The sequence below is a fragment of the Tupaia chinensis genome, unplaced genomic scaffold (genome assembly GCF_000334495.1).
Source record: "Tupaia chinensis unplaced genomic scaffold, TupChi_1.0 Scaffold000709_1, whole genome shotgun sequence".
NCBI classification, from domain to species: domain Eukaryota; kingdom Metazoa; phylum Chordata; class Mammalia; order Scandentia; family Tupaiidae; genus Tupaia; species Tupaia belangeri.
This window is the reverse complement of record NW_006160232.1, coordinates 967,201-986,947: the sequence shown is the minus strand read 5'-3', so window position 1 is coordinate 986,947 and position 19,747 is coordinate 967,201. Positions and strand designations below refer to the sequence as shown.

General features: G+C 49.8%; 1 protein-coding gene across 1 annotated transcript in view; it reads left to right on the top strand.

The window, feature by feature from the left end:
• The window catches only part of SLC43A3 (solute carrier family 43 member 3), a 30,876-nt gene extending 28,415 nt beyond the window's left edge, over positions 1–2,461 (top strand). The window contains exon 13 of the mRNA XM_006160809.3: positions 2,232–2,461. Within this exon, the coding sequence (XP_006160871.1) occupies positions 2,232–2,336 (105 nt within the window). The 3' untranslated portion in view covers positions 2,337–2,461. The remainder of the gene's footprint in view (positions 1–2,231) is intronic.
• Positions 2,462–19,747: the final 17,286 nt, after the last annotated feature.

Here is a 19,747-nt window from a genome sequence, read left to right as displayed (position 1 = left end):
CCTGGGCATTGTGGCTGACGGAGGCCCTCTGGGGCTAGGCTCCTGTGAGGGTGGAGGGTACCCAAAGCTCACGGGAACCCCTTTCCTTTCTCTCCCTAGTTTCCCTTCTGAGCACTTTGGAAAGCTCTTTGGGCTAGTGATGGCCCTGTCAGCCATTGTGTCCCTGCTCCAGTTCCCCCTCTTCACCCTCATCAAAGGCCCCCTCAAGGACTATCCATCCTACGTGAGTCCTGCTTGGGGTGGGAGTGGCGTTGGGGGCGTGTTCCTGACCTGCGCCTTCCTGGGAATGGGCACCAGAGGACCTTCGTGGGTGTGGGGGCTTGGGAGGCTCCAGGAGGCCTGATATGGTTCCTTAGGCAACAGTTCCACACATGGGTATCTTTGGTTTTGCTTCTCAGATGAGGTCAGCGGAGGAACCCCATCTTGTGCTGGGGGTCCCAAAGCCTCAGGTTTAGCATGCACAGCTTTCCAGAGTCTGTTACTCAGAGATTTCAGGAGAAAATAATGCGTGTGTGTGTGTGTGTGTGTGTGTGTGTGTGTAACAATAGACATTCTGGAATATGGTGCAAGAGCCTCACAACATTTTTTTTATAAAAGAATTATTTAATTTTATTTATTCATTCACTTATTTTAATTTGACCAGAGAGAGACACACACAGAGAGGGAAAGTGAGAAAACAAGCCACCAGGTCTGGAACTTGAACCATGATCGGCCATGTGGGAGTGTCCAGCACCTTAACCACCACGCCACCTGCTGCCTCTGTCTCACAAAATTTCAAGTGGAAACCTACGACTTCGGAGATAATTCCTACTTGCAGTGTGTGCAGACCAACCCTGGCTGGGACTACGACATGCAGTGGCTTCCACTGCTGGCCTGAGAGATAGGAGCTCTGTCCTTTTCCCCGTGTCCTCCCACCCCAGGGAGTGGGTTTGACTCTCTGCTTTTTACACAAACCGAGGCTTAAAGGGGTTGTACAACTTACACATCAGAGGCGCACAGCTAGTGAGGACAGTCTTTAGACTGAATTTGGCATTCTGACTACTCACTGCACAGCCCTTTAACCCTCATTAAAGAAAGCTGGGCCAGCCCGTGGCCTGGTGGTTAAGGCAGTGGGATCCAATGTAGTCAATTACATGGTTTGAGTACCAGACATGGTGGCTTGAGAAACACCCTGGACAAGGTCAGCAGGGGGCATGGTGGTTAAGGCAGCTAGACCCCACATGGCCAGCAGGGGGCATGGTAGTTTAGGCAGCTAGACCTCACATGACCAGCAGGGGGGTGGTGGTTAAGGCAGCTAGACCCCACATGGCCAGCAGGTGGTGTTGTAGTTAAGGCAGCTATACCCCACATGACCAGCAGGGGGATGGTGGTTAAGGCAGCTAGACCCCACATGGCCTGCAGGGGACGTGGTAGTTAGGGCAGCTAGACCCCACATGGCCAACTGCACTTTCGAGTACCAGATCCGGAGGCTCGAAAAACACACAGGGCACGTGTGCATGAGTGCCCAAAACCTTGAGAGCAGAATGGAGGAGAAGGGACTGCAGCGTGGCCATCTCCCCCCTGGGGGCGGGGCTTTCTCACGTTCCTACTCTCTTTCTTTCCCTGTCTCCAGCAAGCATGCATGCTCTATAGTAAAAAAGTAAAAGAGAAAAGAAAAACCATGCTAGGTGTGTGTGTGTGTGTGTGTGTGTGTGTACCCAAAATCCTGAAAGGTGGGAGAAACAGGGAAGGAGAGATTGTGGCACGCCCATCCCGTATGGGAGGGTGTGTACTTTCTCACCCCCGGCCCCCACCTCCGGTGAGCACATGTGACCTCTAGCAAATTAAAAAAATAAAAAGAAGTCAGCGAAGTGTAGAAAAGGACTTTATATCTGTCCCTAGGAGCAGAAAAAGACCTTCATGTGAAAACGGAGGCAAATGGCTTGATTGTGCTGTTGGGCGACTAATGTAATATTCAGATGTGCATTTTAGCCAGCGTCTCCACTGCTCCCCGCGTGCCTGTGAGCAGGTCATGCACGCTCCCGAAGCCTGTTTCTTCACATGTGGAACCGGCATAATATTCCTGCCCCTACCCCACCCTCCAGGGCAGAACAAAAACTGCCTGGAAGTCCTTCTGGCCCTCCGTGGTGTCTAGGCATGAAGTGGGATAGGCACCAGACAGGTCTCTGGGTTGCTCATGGCTGTTGCTCAGAGTCCTGGGCTTAGCCTCCCACCTTTCTCTCTCCCTCCAGGTGAATGCGACACTGGTGTTTGTCACTGTCCTGACCTTCGTCCACCCCTTCTTGGTATACCGGGAGTGCCGCGCTCAGAAGGAGAGCCCCTCTGCCACTGCCTAGTGCAGAAGGCCCCCACCCCTTCAGCCCTGAGGATGCTTCCGCTAATCTTTTCCCATGTTTGAAAGCACTGTGTCCCGAAAGACTTGGCCTGCTCAGGTTACTTGTATTAAATACAAGTAATTCTTTTTTTTTTTTTTAAGAATTATTTTATTTAATTTCATTTACTACGATTATTTTTTAATTTAACCAGAGAGAGACAGACAGAGAGAGAGAGGGAAAGTGAGAACGCAAGCTGCCAGGTCCAAGACTTGACCCATGGTTGGCCATGTGGAAGTCCAGTGCTTTAACCACTGGCTGGCCCCACCCTTTTTTCTTCCTTTTTATATATATAATGCCAGCCAAGACTTCTTTTTTTCAGCAGGAAAAGTACCTCATGGCCATGCACATCGATGTCACACAGACCCAAAGCCAGGGTGTGTGGAAATTGTCCTGTGCTTCAGGCAGGAAGTGGGTGCACGCACATGGCCCTGGCAGGCCCTTGGCCCCAGGGGAAGTGATGTGGCAGGGGCGGCGTGTCATCTACTTCTTTAGGCCCAGAGGGGCCTGAACCTCTGCTGCCACGTAAATTCCCTGGGAAGAGCGAGGGCGTGATGCCTCACCCACAGCACCTGGCGTTGAGAGGCGGTACTGGCAGCTGCCCCAGCTCACTCTGAACGTGCAGCCTTGGTTAGAAAACTTCCGGTGAGCTTGGGAAAGAGGAGCCGATGGGGTCCCTGGACAAGTCCCAGCCCAGCCCCTGATGCTCGATGACCTTGGGCTGCCCTTTCTCTGGTTTGAGCATCTCTTTTCCCATCTGTAAAATGAATGCCTTTGGGAGTCAAAGGTTCTTGGAGCTGATGTCCTAGATTTTCAGAACACTGACAAAGTCGAGCCATCCCAAGGGTCTTAGGGGCGGGCTGACTTGCTTGACTGAGGATTTCTGATAAACCTTTTTGGGAATGTTTTTCTCTTCAAGAATGGGGATAGTCATTTACTTTGGCTATTTTATAACAATTTTTTTCCTAAGGAATAATTTTATAGAAAAATAAAGCCTCTTTGTCAAAGCAACTACTGTTTCCAGCTCTCTAGGCTTTGGGGTGGGGGGTGTGTGCGTGTGCAGGTACGCGTGTGTGTGCGTGTACGTGTGTGTGTGCTCCTGAGGAGGCTGCCCGTCTGCTGTGGCAGCTGGATCCAGCGGTGGGCAGGGACCCTGGGACGAGGATCCAGCCCCGTCCAGCCCTCCCTGCCCCCAGCTGTGGGATGTAGGCTCTGAGATTCTCTCCAGAAATCTCTCTGCCTCCTCTTCCTCCCCACACCCTTAAGTTTCTGCAGAAGCTCCCCGCCCCACCCCCCTTCGCACCCCCAGCTAGAAGCACCAGAGGGAATCAGAAGGTCCCATTTTGGGTCTCAATTCTGTCCCTCAGCAGCTGGGCAAGTCCCTTAACCACTGCGAGTCACCGTTTCCTCGCAGGCAAAGTGCAGTGAGTCATGTCTATCCCCGAGGGCGACGGTGAGAATGTAAGGTAATTGCTCCTCGCAGCTCCTGGTGGGAGCACAGGCCTGTCTGCTCTTTTCTTTACTCATGACCGGCAGGGAGAATGGTGGCCGGGAGGGGAAAAGCGAGGAAGCAGGGGAGAGGCTGTAGGAGGGTGAGATGGGAGAGTCCAACACACCCGTGTCTGAGCCCACTAGCCAGGGGAGGGCCTCGGGAAGGACAGCCAGGAGCCCAGCAGGCACATCCATTCATCATTTAGTCATTTGACAAACGTTGGTTGAGCATCTGCACTGTGCCAGGCATTGTCCTGGGTGTGGGGATACGGAGATGTGCACAGGTCTGAAGCAGGGCTCTTCCTTTTCCCTGTGGGCTGTGGAAAGGTAGTTTCAGGGACCCAGGGATCTGGGACTGAAGGCAGAGGCCATGGTTCTAATGGATGGCTTTGCTCTTGTTACCCTTCTTAAAAACTTCCAGTGGCTTGCCACTGGCAACAGCTTAAACCCAGGCTCCAGGCTGTCACGCGAGGCTCTGAGTCGTGTGGCGCCAACCTTCTTGCCTGCTTCTCTCACACCAGCAGGGGATCAGAACCCATCCCCACAGGACTGGGTTCCTGGTCTCTGGGCCTCCGTGCATGCCAGTTGAGCCAGGGCAACTTGCCCTGACTCCTTAGAAATCCACCTGGTTTGCTGAGATCCTGCTCAAAATGCCGTCTTCCCGTGGAAATCTGTCCTCGAGCTCCAGCAGCTGAGTCTCGGGCACCTGGTCACACCTTTCTTGGTGACAAGCACCTGCCTCCTTGCATGAAGACTTCTCCAGGAGTGGGGTCTGGCTGTCACCTGGCCTGGCACCAGTTAGGGCTCGTCGAGTTAACGATTGTTGAATGAGTGGCTTCCTTCTTGTTCTGGCCTCGGAACCAATTGGAAGGAGACAGAAGAGTGTGTGGTTGGGGGCAGGTGCGTACCTGGCAAACTAAGTGGCTGCTTCTCCTCCCCGTCAACGAAACGAGAGAAGAGGGGAGCGTCTTTCTGCAACCACGTTACAGGGAGACAGCGCGGCAGCACCACCGAACCCTCTGCAAGCTGAGTGCTTGGTGTTTACTGACCGAAGACACAAGTGCGCAAGTCGTTCTCCACTGCAGTCCACCCGCCTGCCGCTTTCCTTCGAGCAATGATCCTGATTGCTGTTTTTCTTCAAATACCCATTCCAGGTCGTGCTTGGTTGGTGTGACTAACCACGGGGAGGTCTGCCTGAGGAATGGCCAGGTGGCATGGTTTCCCACTCCCCCGCCCCTGCCGTCTCTCTCTGGTCAAATTAAAAAATAATAATAATAATAATGAATGAAATTAAATTTAAAAAGTTTAGAATTATTTTATTTAACATTTATTTATTTAAATTTGACCGGAGAAGGGGAGAGAGAGAGAGAGAGAGAAAGAGAAACAGAGAGAAAGAAAGTGAGAAAGCAAGCCACCAGGTCCAGGACTCAAACTGTGTTCGGTTATGTGAGAGTCCAGTGCCCTTAACCACCATGCTACCTGCCAGCCCCACTATTTTTTTTTCTGAGAGATTTTCGCTATAGGGCATGTGTGCTCGCTGGGGAGACAGACAGAGAGACAGAGAGATATCCCCCAGAGGTGATGGCCATGCTGCAATCCCTTCTCCATTCTCCTCTCAGGATGTTGGGCACACACGAACATGTGCCTGGTGTGATGCTTTTAGCCACTGGGTCTGAAACTTGAACCACAGTCGACTACGTGGGAGTCTAGTGACATAACCATTACTCCATTTACTGGTCCCTAAATAATTCTTAAAAAAAAAAAAAAACTAAACAGGGGCTGGCAGGTGGTCTGGTGGCTGGGGTACTGGACCCCCACATGGCTGATGGTGGTTTGAGTCCTGGGTCCGGTCACTTGAAAATAACGCCAGGCATGTATGTGTGAATGCCCAAACTCTCAAAAGGAGAATGGCGGGCGGGGAAGGGCTTGCTGCGTGACCATCCCCTGGGTGCGATTTCTCACTTTCCCTCTGTCTCTTTCTCTCTGTATCTCTTCAGTTAGTTACATGCACTCTCTAGCAAAAACCTTAAAAAAAGATTTCTTTCTGGGCCAGCTGGCGCATGATGATTAAGACACCAGATCCCACATGGCCTGCTGTGTGGTTTGAGTCCCAGACCTGGCGGGTTGAAAACCATGCTGAGCATGTGTGCGTGCATGCCCAGAATGTTGAGTGAAGAATGGTTGAGAAGGGACTGCAGCATGGCCATCCCCCTGGGGGTTGATATTTTACTTGCCCCCTCTCTCTCTCCAGTGAGTGCATGCACCCTCTAGCAAATTGAAATACTTTTTATTCTTCTACAAGAGACAAAGGAAGAGCGACACCCTCCACATCGTTTTCATGCCTCTGTCTACCCTCAGCCAGCCCACATCATTGGCACATGTGCATGCCCTGCCCTGGCACCTACAGGGAGACCTCTCTGTGCAAACCTGAGTCCTTCCCCTGCAGGCCTGCTTCACAGAGCACTGTATTACTGTGGTGCCACTGCTGCAGGCTAATTTTATTTTTTTTTTTTGGAGAGTTTTTTTTTTTGTTTGTTTGTTTGTTTTTGTTTTGTTACAGGGCTCGTGTGTTCGCCAGAAAGACAGAGAGAGACAGAGAGACAGAAAGCAAGAAATCAGCCCCCGGGGGGATGGCTATGCCGCAATCCCTTCTCCATTCTCCTTTTGGGATCATGTATGTACACGCATCCAGCGTGAGTTTAAGCCACCGGGTCCGGGACTTGAACCGTGGTGGACTACATGGGAGTCCAGCAACATAGCCATTACGCTAACTGCTGGTCCTATTTTTAAAAAGAGATTTTTTGGGAGCCAGCAGGTGGCATGGTATTTGGGGGAGCTGGACTCCCACATGGCCTATCGTGGTTTGAATCCCAGACCTGGTGGCTTCCTTTCTCTTTCCTCTCTCTCTCTCTGTCTTTCTTTCACTCTGTCCCTCTCTGGTCAAATTAAAATAAATAAATAAATAAATAAATAAATAAATAAATAAAGTTGAAATATTCTATTTTTTTAAAATAAGATTTTTTGCTATTGAATGCGTGCACTCACTGGAGAGACAGAGAGAGACAGACAGAAAGCAAGAAATCACCCCCTACTCGGGGGAATGGCCATGCCACAATCCCTTCTCCTCCATTCTCCTCTTGGGATCTTGAGCATGCATGTACAAACGCCTGGCGTGAGTTTTAAGCCACTGGGTCTGGGACTAGAACCACAGTTGACTACGTTGGAGTCCAGTGACATAGCCATTACGCCATCTGCTGGCTCCAGTTTTCACATTTTCTAACCCTGACCTCTGCTCATAAGTCCTTGAGCATTTTCTTCCCTGGGTGCACTGTGACCTCCCAGGCCTGCAGGATGGCTGAGCATGAGGGTGCTTGGGAAAAGCTCTGGGCTGTGAGGGCACTGACCAGCTGTGTGACCCTCAGGAAGCCCTTAACCACACTGAGCCTCGATGTCCTCACCTGGACTGGAGATAACAAGTATCTTGGGTGTTTGTCGCAAGGACTTGAGAGAAACTTTGGGAGTAAAGGGTAGAAGCAGCTGGGCCCCAGAGTTGGACTCTCCAAGACCAGCAAGCAGCTCTTCCCCTCATAAGCTCTGGGACTTAAATTCATGTGGCTTCCATTTCTTCATCTGTAACATGAGGGTAATGAAAGAAATACGCTGTGGAGAGATAAAGATTAAGTGATGTAACAAACTTGGAACACTTTAAACGGGATCCGGCACACAGCACGTGACCAATACACACCGCCTGGCGTGGCGGACATGCTGTGCAGGCTGCCAGATGTTATTCGGCACATCTGTGATCCCCTGGGGCGGGCAGAGGGAGATGGGAGCCACAACTCGCTCCTGGCGGAGTCTGGAATGCCACCACCCTCTTCCTTTTTCAGAAAGGCAAAGCAACCTGCAAACAAAGACAAAAACAAAAAAGCAGAAAACTTTCTAATGATCCAAAGTCGTAAGCTAAAGTCAATGAAAAACCCCAATCTTCCTATTCGGTTTGTGAGCTACTCCCCGTCTCCCCAGGAGCGAGTGCAGAAGCTGCATGTGCACAGACCTGTCAGTTACTAGGGCGGTGCTGCGTATTCCTTCTGGAGCCCCAGGCTTGGGCCTGAAACTGCAGGGGAAGATCGCCGATGGTCTCATCCTCACGATCTCAGGCCCCGTGTCCTCGAGTGAGACGTGCAGTCTTCTAGTGCCTTGGTTTCCTCAACTGGAAACAGGGGTTTCAGGGTCTGCCTCAGAGGGTCAGGGTGAAGGAGCCCTGCCAGAGCATTAGGCCCTGGAGCACAGTGGGTCCTTAACTAACAGCAGTTACTACTTTTTATTATATACGCACAATCACATGAAAGCTGACGTAGGCCATGAGTGAACCAGTTTTTTTTTTCTTTGCTTAGAATGTGTTGTGCCTAACCCATAGTTAACTCCTAGAGTTCCTTCAACTCTCATCAGATAGCTTTTCTCTCCTCTCTGGCCTGTTACCTGCTACAGGTTTTCATAGCACCTGACACCTCTCTGGCACAGAGCTTGGCTTAGCTGGAGTTGAACGTATGATTGTACAACTTTAAAAAATGTAACCTGTTTTGGGACCAGCAGATGGTATAATGGTTACGTTACTCCACTCCCATATGGTGGATTACAGTTCAAGTCCCGGACCCGGCAGCTTAAAACTCACACTGGGTGTGTGTACATGCATGCCCAAAATCCTGAGAGGAGAATGGAAGAGAAGGAATTGCGGTGTGGCTCTCACCCCTGGGGGGTGATTTCTCACTTTCCCTCTGTCTCTCTCTGTCTCTCTGGTGGGACCATGTACACTATAGCAAAACAAAACAAAACAAAACAAAACAAAAACTCTCTCTCTCAAAAAATAATTGCCCTGTGCTTTCCATGAGGTGGAAATGCGAGGGGCAGTAACTGTATCTTTTCTTGCCCGGTGTTTCTGTATCCCCAGGGCTTTGCACCCCACCTGGTATAGAATGAAGATTTAATAAATACTGGGCACACGAGAGAGCGAGAGAGTGAGAGACTCTCCTTCTCTGATCAAGTTCTGAGCTTCCAGGTGGGGAGAGCAGTTATACTCCGAGGTGCGCAGGGCTTAGCTCCTGCACGGGGGGAATGCAACATGTCCCACCAGTGACAAGCGCGTGCATGGAAGATGTTCCGAAGATCTCTTTGTGGATGATGGCTGAGTTACGGTTCTTTTCCAGGCTCTACTGTTTGTTCCTGTAAGATGTAAAATGCAGACCATCACTTAATCTCTCTGAGCCTTTCTCTACAAAAACAGGGATAATATGGGACCAGCAGTTAGCGTAATGTCTATGTCGTTGAACTCCCACGTAGTTGACTGTGGGACCAAGTCCTGGACCTGGTGGCTTAAACTCATGCTGGACACGTGTGCATGTGTGCCCAAGATCCCAAGAGAAGAAGAGAGGAGAAGGGATCGCGGTGTGGCCATCCCCCCTGGGGGGTGATTTCTCGCTTTCTATCTCTCTGTATCTCTGGCGAACGCACGCACCCCATAGCAAAAACTTCTAAAAAAAAAACCCCAAAAAAACCGAGGATAATATTTGGGATTGTTGTTGAGGATCTGTCAAGTTCCAGGTTTGAGCAGTTTGTTGCACTTATTTATTTATTTATTTATTTATTTATTTATTTTGGAGAAGTTTTTGCTATAGGGCGCATGCACTTGCCAGAAAGACAGAGAGAGACAGAGAGACAGAAAGCGAGAAATCACCCCCCAGGGGGGATGGCCACACCGCGATCCCTTCTCCTCCTTTCTCCTCTCGGGATCTTGGGCACGCATGCACACACGCCCGTCATGAGTTTAAGCCACCAGGTCCGGGACTTGAACGGTGGTTGATTACATGGGAGTCCAGCAACATAGCCATTACGCCATCTGCCGATCCCTGTTGCACTAACGTCTCACTTAGACCACGCCCGGCCCTGTGAGGCGGTCATCCTTACCTGAACTGAGCTCACAGCTGTGCAAAAGGAGCTGGGAGATGGGGTGCTGCCAAGGTGGTCCAGCTCACGGCAGGAGAGCCAGGAGTGGGGCCAGGGATTTTTGTTTTGTAAATGTATTATTATTATTCTGTTGTCAGAGATGTGTATAGTTGTGTGTATGTGTGTGAAAGAGGTCACTCTCCAATGGGGCATGGTCACACCATCATATTTTTTCCTCCATTTCTCCATTCTGTCAGGATTTTCATGCCTGGCATGTTTTTTAAGCCACTGGGGCTGGGATTCAAACTGTGGTCAGTCATGGAATCTGGCTTTTTATGCACAGCACCTAACTGCTTGCTGCAGGGCCAGCCCAAGCCAGTGTCTTTTTAAATCTGAGGAGTAGGAGGACTAGCAGGTGGCATGGTGGTTAGGGTGCAAGACTCTCACATGGCTGACTGCAGTTCGAGTCCTGGACCTGAAGGCTTCACATATGCATGGGTGCCCAAAATCCTGAGAGGAGAATGAAGAAGGGATTGTGGTGTGGCCATCCCCTCCGGGGTGTAGTTTCTTGCTTTCTGACTCTCTCTCTATGGCAAGTACACATGCCCCAAAAGCAAAAATCTCTCTCTCTCAAAATAAATAAATAAATGAAATCCGAGGACCACCACATGGCGTAATTGTTACGTTGCTGGACTCCCATGTAGTCAACCACGGTTTGAGTGCTGGACCTGGTGGCTTAAAATTCACGCCAGGCTCCTATGTCCTGTGTCCTGTGCCCAAGATCATGAAAGGAGAATGGAGGAGAAGGGATTGTGGTATGGCCATCCCCCCTGGGGGATGATTTCTCGCTCTCTGTCTCTCTGCCTCTCTCTGTCTCTTGGTGAAAGACCCTGTTGCAAAAATAGGATCTCTCTCTTTTTTCTTTTCTTTTCTTTTTTTTGAGAAGTATTTGCTATAGGGTGTGTGCACTCGCCAGAGAGACAGAAAGCAAGAAATCATCCCCCTTCAGGGGGGATGGCCACGCCGCAATCCCTTCTCCTCCATTCTCCTCTCGGGCTCTTGGGCACACACACACACACATGTGCCTGGTGTGTCCAGGACTCAAACCATGGTCGATTACATGGAAGTCCAGTGACATAGCCATTACATCAACTGGTGTTTCTGCAAATATTTCTCTTAAAAGAAAAAAAAAAAAGAGTATGTTCTTCATGCTTCTCATTTCATCTCCTGTCCATGCAAATTACAGGGTAAGTGCATATGAGAATGTATGCAAATACCCCGTGCCAGTTACCCAGAGCCGTGGCGGTGAGAACACATCCAGCCTCGCAGTGCAGATTGGCTCTGAGCCTTACCTAGCAGGTCACTGAACAGCTCTAAGCCTCTGTCTCCTTGTTTGTACTTTAGGGATAAGAATGGCATTTGCTTCATGGAGTTGTGTAGGAGATTAAATAGTAAGGAGCACTTAAGTCACTTAATACATAGGGATTCCTTCCTAAACATTAGTTGCTGCTGTTATTATCGTCATTAACATTCCTGCCTAAGATCTCGTTTCAGGGAGCGCCTGTCCAGCTCAATCTGTGTCGAACCTAAACAAGAATTGCCTGTCATCATTTATTCACTTACTCAGCAAGCGTGAACTGAGCCCTGCCATGTTTCAGGACTGCGCAGGCACCAGGGATACATAGGCGAACAAGGCAGCGCTCGTGTCTGCTGGGGAAGCAGCGTAAAGACAGCAGCAGTGAGAGGGGATGGGGGCCGGGGGAGATAAGCCCCCGTTCGGCTTTTTTCTGCTTCTCTCTGGAGAGTCAGGGCAGGCTTCATGGAAGAGAGGAGAGGGCATTCTGGGCAGATGACCTGCCATGTGCAAGGATGGAGGCCTACGGGATCCTGCCATGTTAGGGAAATAGCAGGGAGTTCTATACAACTGAAGCTCTGTGTGTGCACGCGTGTGTGTGAGTGTGAGAGAGTGTGTGTGAGTGTGTGTGTCTGGAGAGAACTTGAGATTATAGAGCGGAGGCTCTCAACTGCATGTGATTCTGCTTCTAAGGGGACGTTTTGCAATGTCTGGAGACGCTTTTTTCAATTTCTTTTCTTTCTTTTTTTTCTTTGGAGAGGTTTTTGCTATAGGGCGCGTGTACTCGCCAGAAAGACAGAGAGAGACAGAGAGACAGAAAGTGAGAAATCACCCCCCAGGGAGGATGGCCACGCCGCAATCCCTTCTCCTCCATTCTTCTCTTGGGACCTTGGGCATGCATGCACACGCGCCTGGCGTGAGTTTAAGCCACCGGGTCCAGGACTCGAACTGCAGTCGACTACATGGGAGTCCAGTGACATAGCCATTACGCCAATTGCTGGTCCCCCCATAGGGCGCATGCACTTGCTTACAGGAAGACAGATAGAGACAGAGAGAGGAACAGTGAAAAATCACTCTCCAGGGGGAACTAGCAGTTAGCGACATGGCTATGTTGCTGGCCTCCCACGTAGTCGACTGTGGTTCGTGTCCCAGACCCAGTGGCTTAGAACTCACGCCGGACGCGTGTGCGTGCGGGCCCAAGATCCTGAGAGGAGAATGGAGGAGAAGGGACTGGGGTGTGCCCATTCCCCCTGGGGGGTGATTTCTCACTTTCTGTCTCTATGTCTCTCTCTGTCTGGCGAGCGCACATGCCCTATAGCGAAAACCTCTCAAAAAAAAAAAAAAACCCTCTCTAGGGAGGATGGCCACACTACAATTCCTTCTCCTCCTGGGATTTTGGGCACACACACACAAACACACACACACACACACCTGGCATACTTCTTAAGCTACTGGGTCCAGAACTCGAACCACAGGGTAGGCCATATGAGATTCAGTACCTTATCCACCACGCCACCTGCTGGTCCCCTGGAGACCCTTTTGATCCTGTCACAATCTGGGAAGAAGGTGCTGTTAACATCTTTTTGGAAGAAGACAGGGGAGTGCTGTTAAACATCTGACAATGCCCAGGATCCCTTCCCCCACACCCCTATACACACACACAACAAAGACGTATCCAGTCCCAAATGTCAACAGTGCCAAGGTTGAGGTAAGTAGGGGCTGGACATAAAGAGACTATTTGCCCAAGAGCAAGAAGGAGTAATTGAAAAGTGTTGGCGTGATTAGCTCTGGGGTTTGGAAAGCTCAGTTCAGCGCGTGTAGACAGGCATCAGAGGTGGAGGAGCGTGGCAAGACTGGAGGCAGGGAAAGCAATTAGGAGCCACAGAAATGATCCAGGTGAAATGTGGGGGCAGCTGACCAGGGGAGTGGCAGAGGAATGGGGGTGTGGGTGGCTAAGATGGGGGAGACGGAGCACTATGACTTGTTGAGTAGGACTGAAGGATGGACCTAGACTCCTGACTTGGAGGTCTGGGTGAAAGGTGGTGATTTCTCCTGAGTAGGTGGCCACAATAGAGGAGCAGGTTTATCTGGGGCGGGGTGGGGGGGCGGTATTCGTGTTTTCAGTCTGAGACGTGTTGAATTCACAATGCTCATGGGACATCCATGTGGAGAAGAGTGTTGGGTGACTACATATGTCATTCTGATGCTCAGGGGCAGGCCTGGTGATGGAGATAAAGATTCGGGAGTGATTGGGATAGCAGGTGGCAAAGTGGTTGAAATGCTGGACTCCCATGCAGCCGATCACAGTTCAAGTCCCAGACTTGGTGGCTTGAAAATCATGGCAATGAGAGTATGTGAGTACTCAGAATCCTGAGAGGAGAATGGAGAAAAAGATGGCGGCATGGCCATTCCCCCGGGGGTGATTTCTCACTTTCTATTTTTCTGTTTCTCTCTGGCAAGTGCACGTGCCCTATGGCAAAAACTTTAAAACAAAAATTAAAAAACGGGGCTGGGAGGTGGTATGGTGGCTAAGGGCCCTGGACTCACACATGGCCAACTGCGGTTTGAGCCCTAGACTTGGTGGCTCTCTCTCTCTTACTCTGTCCTTCTCTGGTACAGTTAAAATGAATGAGTAAATAAATAAATAAAATAATATTTAATTTAAAAATTAACAAAAAATTAGAAAAGAAGAAAAATATTTGGAGGTGATCAATGTGTCTGTGGTGTTTGAGAGTAGACGAGGACCACGAGGAGAGAAGGGCACTAAGAAACCATGGGATTTCCAATATTTAACTGGACAAACGAAGAGAAGCCCCCCCTGCAGAACCCGGGAAGAAATGACTCCAGGTTGCCAAGGAAGGAAACAGCTTTTATAAAGGAGGTGAAGTCGTATACATACTATAAAGTCAAATAGGATAAAAACAGAGGAGTGTCGGTTGGATTTGGCAACTGGATGGCCAGTGGGGACATTGGCAAAGCAGTTTTGGTGGAGCAACTGGGAGGGAAGAAAGCAGATAACTGTGGTGCAAGGCGTAGGGGGCTGTTGAGGAACTGACCGGTAAGTCTACACTGCTTGGCGGAGGAACATGGCTTGGGTCCAAAGCAGAGAAATCACCTATTATTATTTTTTTAAGAGGTTTTTGCCTCAGGGTGCATGCGCTCACCAGGGAGAGAGAGAGAGAGACAAAGACAAGAAGGAAAGTGAGAAATCACCCGCTGGGAGTCGGGGGGAAGGGGGAGCGGGGATGGTCACACTGCAATTCCTTCTCTTCCATTCTCTTCCCAAGATCTTGGGCATACGCACACAGCCAGGCATGAGTTTCAAGCTACCAGGTCCGGGACTTGAACTACAGTCGGCCTTGTGGGAGTCCAGCAACGTAAATGCTATACCATCTACCGGTCCCTGCTGCCTTATTCTTTGACAGAAGCCCCAGGCAACACCAACTCATCCACAATTCCAACTCAAGTTCCGGCAGTACCAAGCCATGATTTAGCTCCTAGAAATGACTCCCACTTCTCCTCTATTTTTCCTATCTCGCCCAGTCCCAGTGCCATGTCCTTAAAAAAGCCCTCTCTGCCTGTCCTCATTCTTTATGTGGCAGGCGGAGGGAAAGTCACCGAAATCTCGTTTCTTCCAGTTTGTGTGCGTTCTACATTCCAAGTATCCACAGAACACCACCAGTTTTATTTTACTAGCGGATCCATTCTGTTCGTCTTGCTTTACTGGCCACAGTAGGCCTCCCTGAGAGTAGAGACTGCCGGTGAGCATTTGTCGAATGAATAGACCAATGAGTGGAGAGGAGGATGACCCAGCACATGAAACCTGGCCTGGGCTTGTGTTCATAGCACCTGGAGCTAAATATCTGTAGCATAGGAATGAGTAGATTTATCCTGACCTAAACTCAGCTAGATTTCTCCAGGGAGTAGAGTTCAAGCTAATGAATCAATTGATTCATTAATTCAATGCATAATTGAAAAACTTCTTCTATGACCTGGGCAGAATTTAGGTGGTGAACAAGACAGACAACAAGGTCCCTGTCGTCATGAAGTTCACTTCCTGCTGGGGAGACAGACACCAAACAAGAAGCTAAGGAATAAGCGAGGTCACATCATTTTGGTAAAGGCTCCGAAGGGAATAAATGGGATTAGGTGGAACGAAGCAACTAGATATGAGAGCAGGGTGGTGGGTGGCTCTGTTAGAGAGAGTTCTCGGAGAAAGTTTCTCCAGAGTTGACCTTTGAACTGAGTCCTGCCAGATAAGGAGGAGGCAGTACGGGCAGCTGGTAGCCTAGCCGATATGTTGCTAAATGCCCACATTGGCCGACCGTGGTTCGAGTCCCACACTCAGTGCCTTGAAAATCACACTGGGCATGTGTGCATGCATGCCCAAGATTCCAGGAAGAGAATGGAAAAGAAGGGATGGTGGCATGACCATCCCCTTGGGGGTGGGGGTGATTTCTCACTTTCCCTCTCACTGTGTCTGTCTCTGTCTCTCTCTGGCAAGTGCACGCTCCCTAAAACAAAAGAAAAAAAAAGAGATCTCTTAGAAAAATGGGGCCAGTGGTGTGGTGGTTAAGGGTGCTGGACTCCCACATGGCGACTACAGTTCAAGTACCAGACCTGGCAGTTTGTCTTTCTCATTCTCCCTCTATCTTTCTTTCTTTCTCACTCTATCCCTCTCTGGTCAAATTAAAATAAATAAAGTTAAATAAAATAATTCCTTTAAAAAAAAAGAAAAGAGAAGGAGCCAGTACAAGGCCTTCGATTTGAGCAGTGGAGCTGGATCCAGTGTGACGAGGTCTGACCAGCAGACAAGAATGGGATCATGGAGGGCCCTGTAGGCCAAGGCACTAGGTTTGGGTGACGTGCTACTGTGTGGGAAGTCCTTGAATGGAAGCGTGGGACAATGGCTCTGATGTATGTTATCAAACGTGGTGGCTTGGACCAGCAAGATGGAGCAGAGAAGGAGGGAAGGCGGTGAGCTGGAGATGTACAGAAGGTGGAGAGTGGGGCAGGGGCAGGTAATGCTTACCAAGACCTATGGGGAGGCTTCAAAACATTTGTGGAAAATGGAATTAAAGTATCAGTTTATTTCACACAAAAGTGAAATTCATGCGCATGTCCTTTTAAAAAAGATTTATTTAATTTCATTTGTTATTATTATTTTTTTAAATTTGACCAGAGAGAGAGTCAGAGACAGAAAGGGAAAGCGAGAAAGCAAGTTGTCAGGTCCAAGCCTTGAACCACAGTTGGCCATGTGGGAATCCAGCACCTTTAACCACCATGCCACCCGCCAGCCCCAGCGCACAGCTTTTCATGAAACTTTTGAAGACCCCTTGCCTTCCTTCCAGCCTTGCTAACTGAGAACGGAGGTGTTTGGAGAGGACAGACAGTAATCTCACAGAGGGAGTCGGAAGAACAGGGAGCTGGGTCCATCTGAGGGGTCTTTCCATCTAACACGTGCGGACTGGACTGGATCATTTCTGAGCGCCCTTCTAATTCTAGCATGTCAAGTGTCGTGGTCTATGGTGATCACTGGGTTATTCAAATAGGGAAGTGCCAGAGGAGCTGTTGTCTAAGATGATTTCACAGAACAACGGCTCAGGTCCCTATCTCCTGGACCGCTTCCCCGTGGGATGGTGTGAGCCCTTTCACCACCTCTTATCTGCCCCGTGGGGTGTTAGTCAAGTCCAGTGAGCAGGCGGTTGGGCAGCTGTGGATGGCAGGCTTCTGGGCTCCCTCACTTCTCTAAGAGCAGGCAGGGTTCACCTGAGCAGAATTTGAAACTAGAAGGGCTCACCTGGTTAGGTCACGCCGACCCTAGAGAGTTTCTTTTCTTGAAGTCAATGGAGCCATATAATATGACCTAACCATGGGAATAAAATTCACCATGGTCACAGTCCCAGGGATTGAGCAGTGTGTGTAGACTGGGGCGTGGGGTTCTTAGAATTCTGCCTATCGTGAGGGCTTTATTATGAAGAAGAGTAAGAGGTCCTTCCTGGCTCTTTGAGAATAAATCATCCAGTAAAGTTAGAGTTTATTTTGCCTTTTGAGAGGTCATAAAAGAATCTCATGGAGGCCTGGTGCTGTGACCTAGTGGTTAAGAGAGCCAGATCTCAGGACTAGCAGGTGCCGTGGTGGTTAAGGCACCGGATACTCCCACATGGCAAACCATGGTTCGAATCCTGGATATGGTGCCCCCCCCCCGCCTCGGTTCCGCCATCTGTGTCTCTCTCTGGTCAAATTAAAATAAATGAATAAATAAAATAAGACTTAAAGAGAGAGAGAGAGAGAGAGCGTGCCAGATTTCACACAACCAATTGCGGTTTGAATCCTGGTTCCAGCAGCTTGAAAAACATGACAGACACATGCATCTGCATGTTCCATGGAAGAAGGGAGGAGATGAGGGATTGCGATGTGACCATGCCCCTTGGTGGGGTGCTCTACCTCCCCACCCCCATCTCTCTCTGAAGAGTGTAGTGCCCTCTGGCAATTAAAAAAATCTCTTGGAAGGTTTGGACTCTCACCCTTGGATCATCATCACATCATAGGTCACCTGTGATTGCAGGGTTCATGGTCTTGAAGCCTATGCATAGTTCCAGGCTGAGAGACCTTGGTGCAGGGAGGCATGCAGGTGGAGGGGAGGCCGCGGAGTGACGTGGGTATCTTATCTGTCTTCAAGCTGCCATGTGTTGGGGGTTGGGATAGGAGGGACATAAACCAGAGTTCCCTGTTATTGGCCGCGCTTGCCAAGGTGACCTCAGCTCAGTGCCTGTACACATGAGTTTTACATGTCGTGTAGCAGCCCACACGCAGGCCCTCGGTGCCAGGTCTGCCCTGGACGGTCCGTGTAGGGGCCACAGCAAGCTTCACACATGCCTGAAGTTGGGATGAGGCCCTGAGGATACCAAGAGACTGAATGATGGTGATCTGTAGGGTCCCCCATCAGAGTGCCGACATTGAGACGGGTGACAGAAACTAAAGGGGCACTCGAGCGCTACCGTAACTTTGGAGACTCTAGAGAAAGGAGAATTCCTAAGACTCGAGACCCTGCAATTTAAAAAAAAAATTATTTAATTTAATTTTATTCATTGGCATTATTTTAAAGCTGCCCAGAGAGACAGAGAGAGAAAGCGAGCTGCCAGGTCTGGGACTCGAACTATAGTAAATCACATGGGAGTCCAGCCACCTTAACCACCATGCCACCTGGAGGCCCAAGATCCTGCAATGTTGATCAAACACTTCTTGAGGAAGAAGGCAGACTTGAGGCTAAAGTCAAGATGACGGGGATTAGGCCTCCTTGATCAAAGGTAAGGGACCCTAAGATCTCTAGCACTTTGCTCCAATTAAAAATCCATGGCTTAGAGCCAGAAGGTGGCATAATGGTTATGTCATTGGACTCCCACATGGCTGACCATGGTTCAAGGCCCTGACCTGGCAGACTGAAACTCAGTGCCGGGTGCATGTATGTTGCATGTGCATGCATGTCCAAGATCCTGGGAGGGGAGTGGGGGAGAAGCAACTTTGGCATGGCCATCCCCCCTTTTTCTCTCTCTCTCTGTGTCTGTTTCTGGTGAGCACATGCATCCCCCCAAACAGACAGGCAAACAGAAAACATCCATGTCTCCTGTGCCCACTGCAGCTTGTGACGCAGGGAGAGCCTGGGCTGGAAGGAGGGCTCAGACAATGGGCCTCTCGCGGGTGTAGGTTGAGTTCCATTAAGTCATTGGCACCAGATATAGACATTGGTCTCTTGAGAGTTTGATTAATATGGCTCAGCCCCAAAGATCCTGATTGCTTCTGGGCCTAATTATCGAGCAATAAGTAAATGTCACTTCCTTTGCTAAATGCTGCGTCGTCAGTCAGGGCTCTCAGTGGTCAGCAACAGAAACTCTCCCTGACTGATCTAAGCAGCAAAATGAATTTACTGAAAGGAAATGGAGTAGCTCATAAAGGGCAGGAAGGGCTCAGCCTTGGGGCTAAAACCAGGCTGCAGAACAGGTCTGGGAGGGTCGCGCTGCTGAGACTGAGATCCAGACCCCGTGGCAGGCACCAAACATGGCGTCGGGCTCAGACTTTGGATTCTGTCCTCTGGCACTGTGGACAATGCAGCCCAGGAACTTGATCTTCGTCACCACCTCTAAAGAGGAGTCTGTTTGGTCTCCATTTTTTTGGGTCACCAGCTCCAGATTCATAGTCTTGAATGAAGCTTCTGTTTGATAGAGCTTAGTCATATGCCTTAGCTGCTAAGAATGCTGGGAATCTATTTGGCACTTTCATTTTCAAGAATGAGAGGCCCACTCTCAAGCAAGATCCATAGGAAGAGGAATCTCAGAAACCACAGGGAAGGGGGAGGTGGCTGGCAGCTCTGCTATGCATGCATGATCTCATTCCTTCTGACTACCCACCGGGAGAGCTTGACTTGGCAGTCTGATGCCAGAACCCACATTTCCAGCCACTGCTCTGAACCTCTACTGGACATTGATGGGATGGAATTTCCAGGGTCTCCAGGCAGTAGATTTCAGGACCTGGATTGTATAGCCTAGAAGAAAGACCTCCCTCCAGGATGGGGTTGCCCGAGTAACCAACT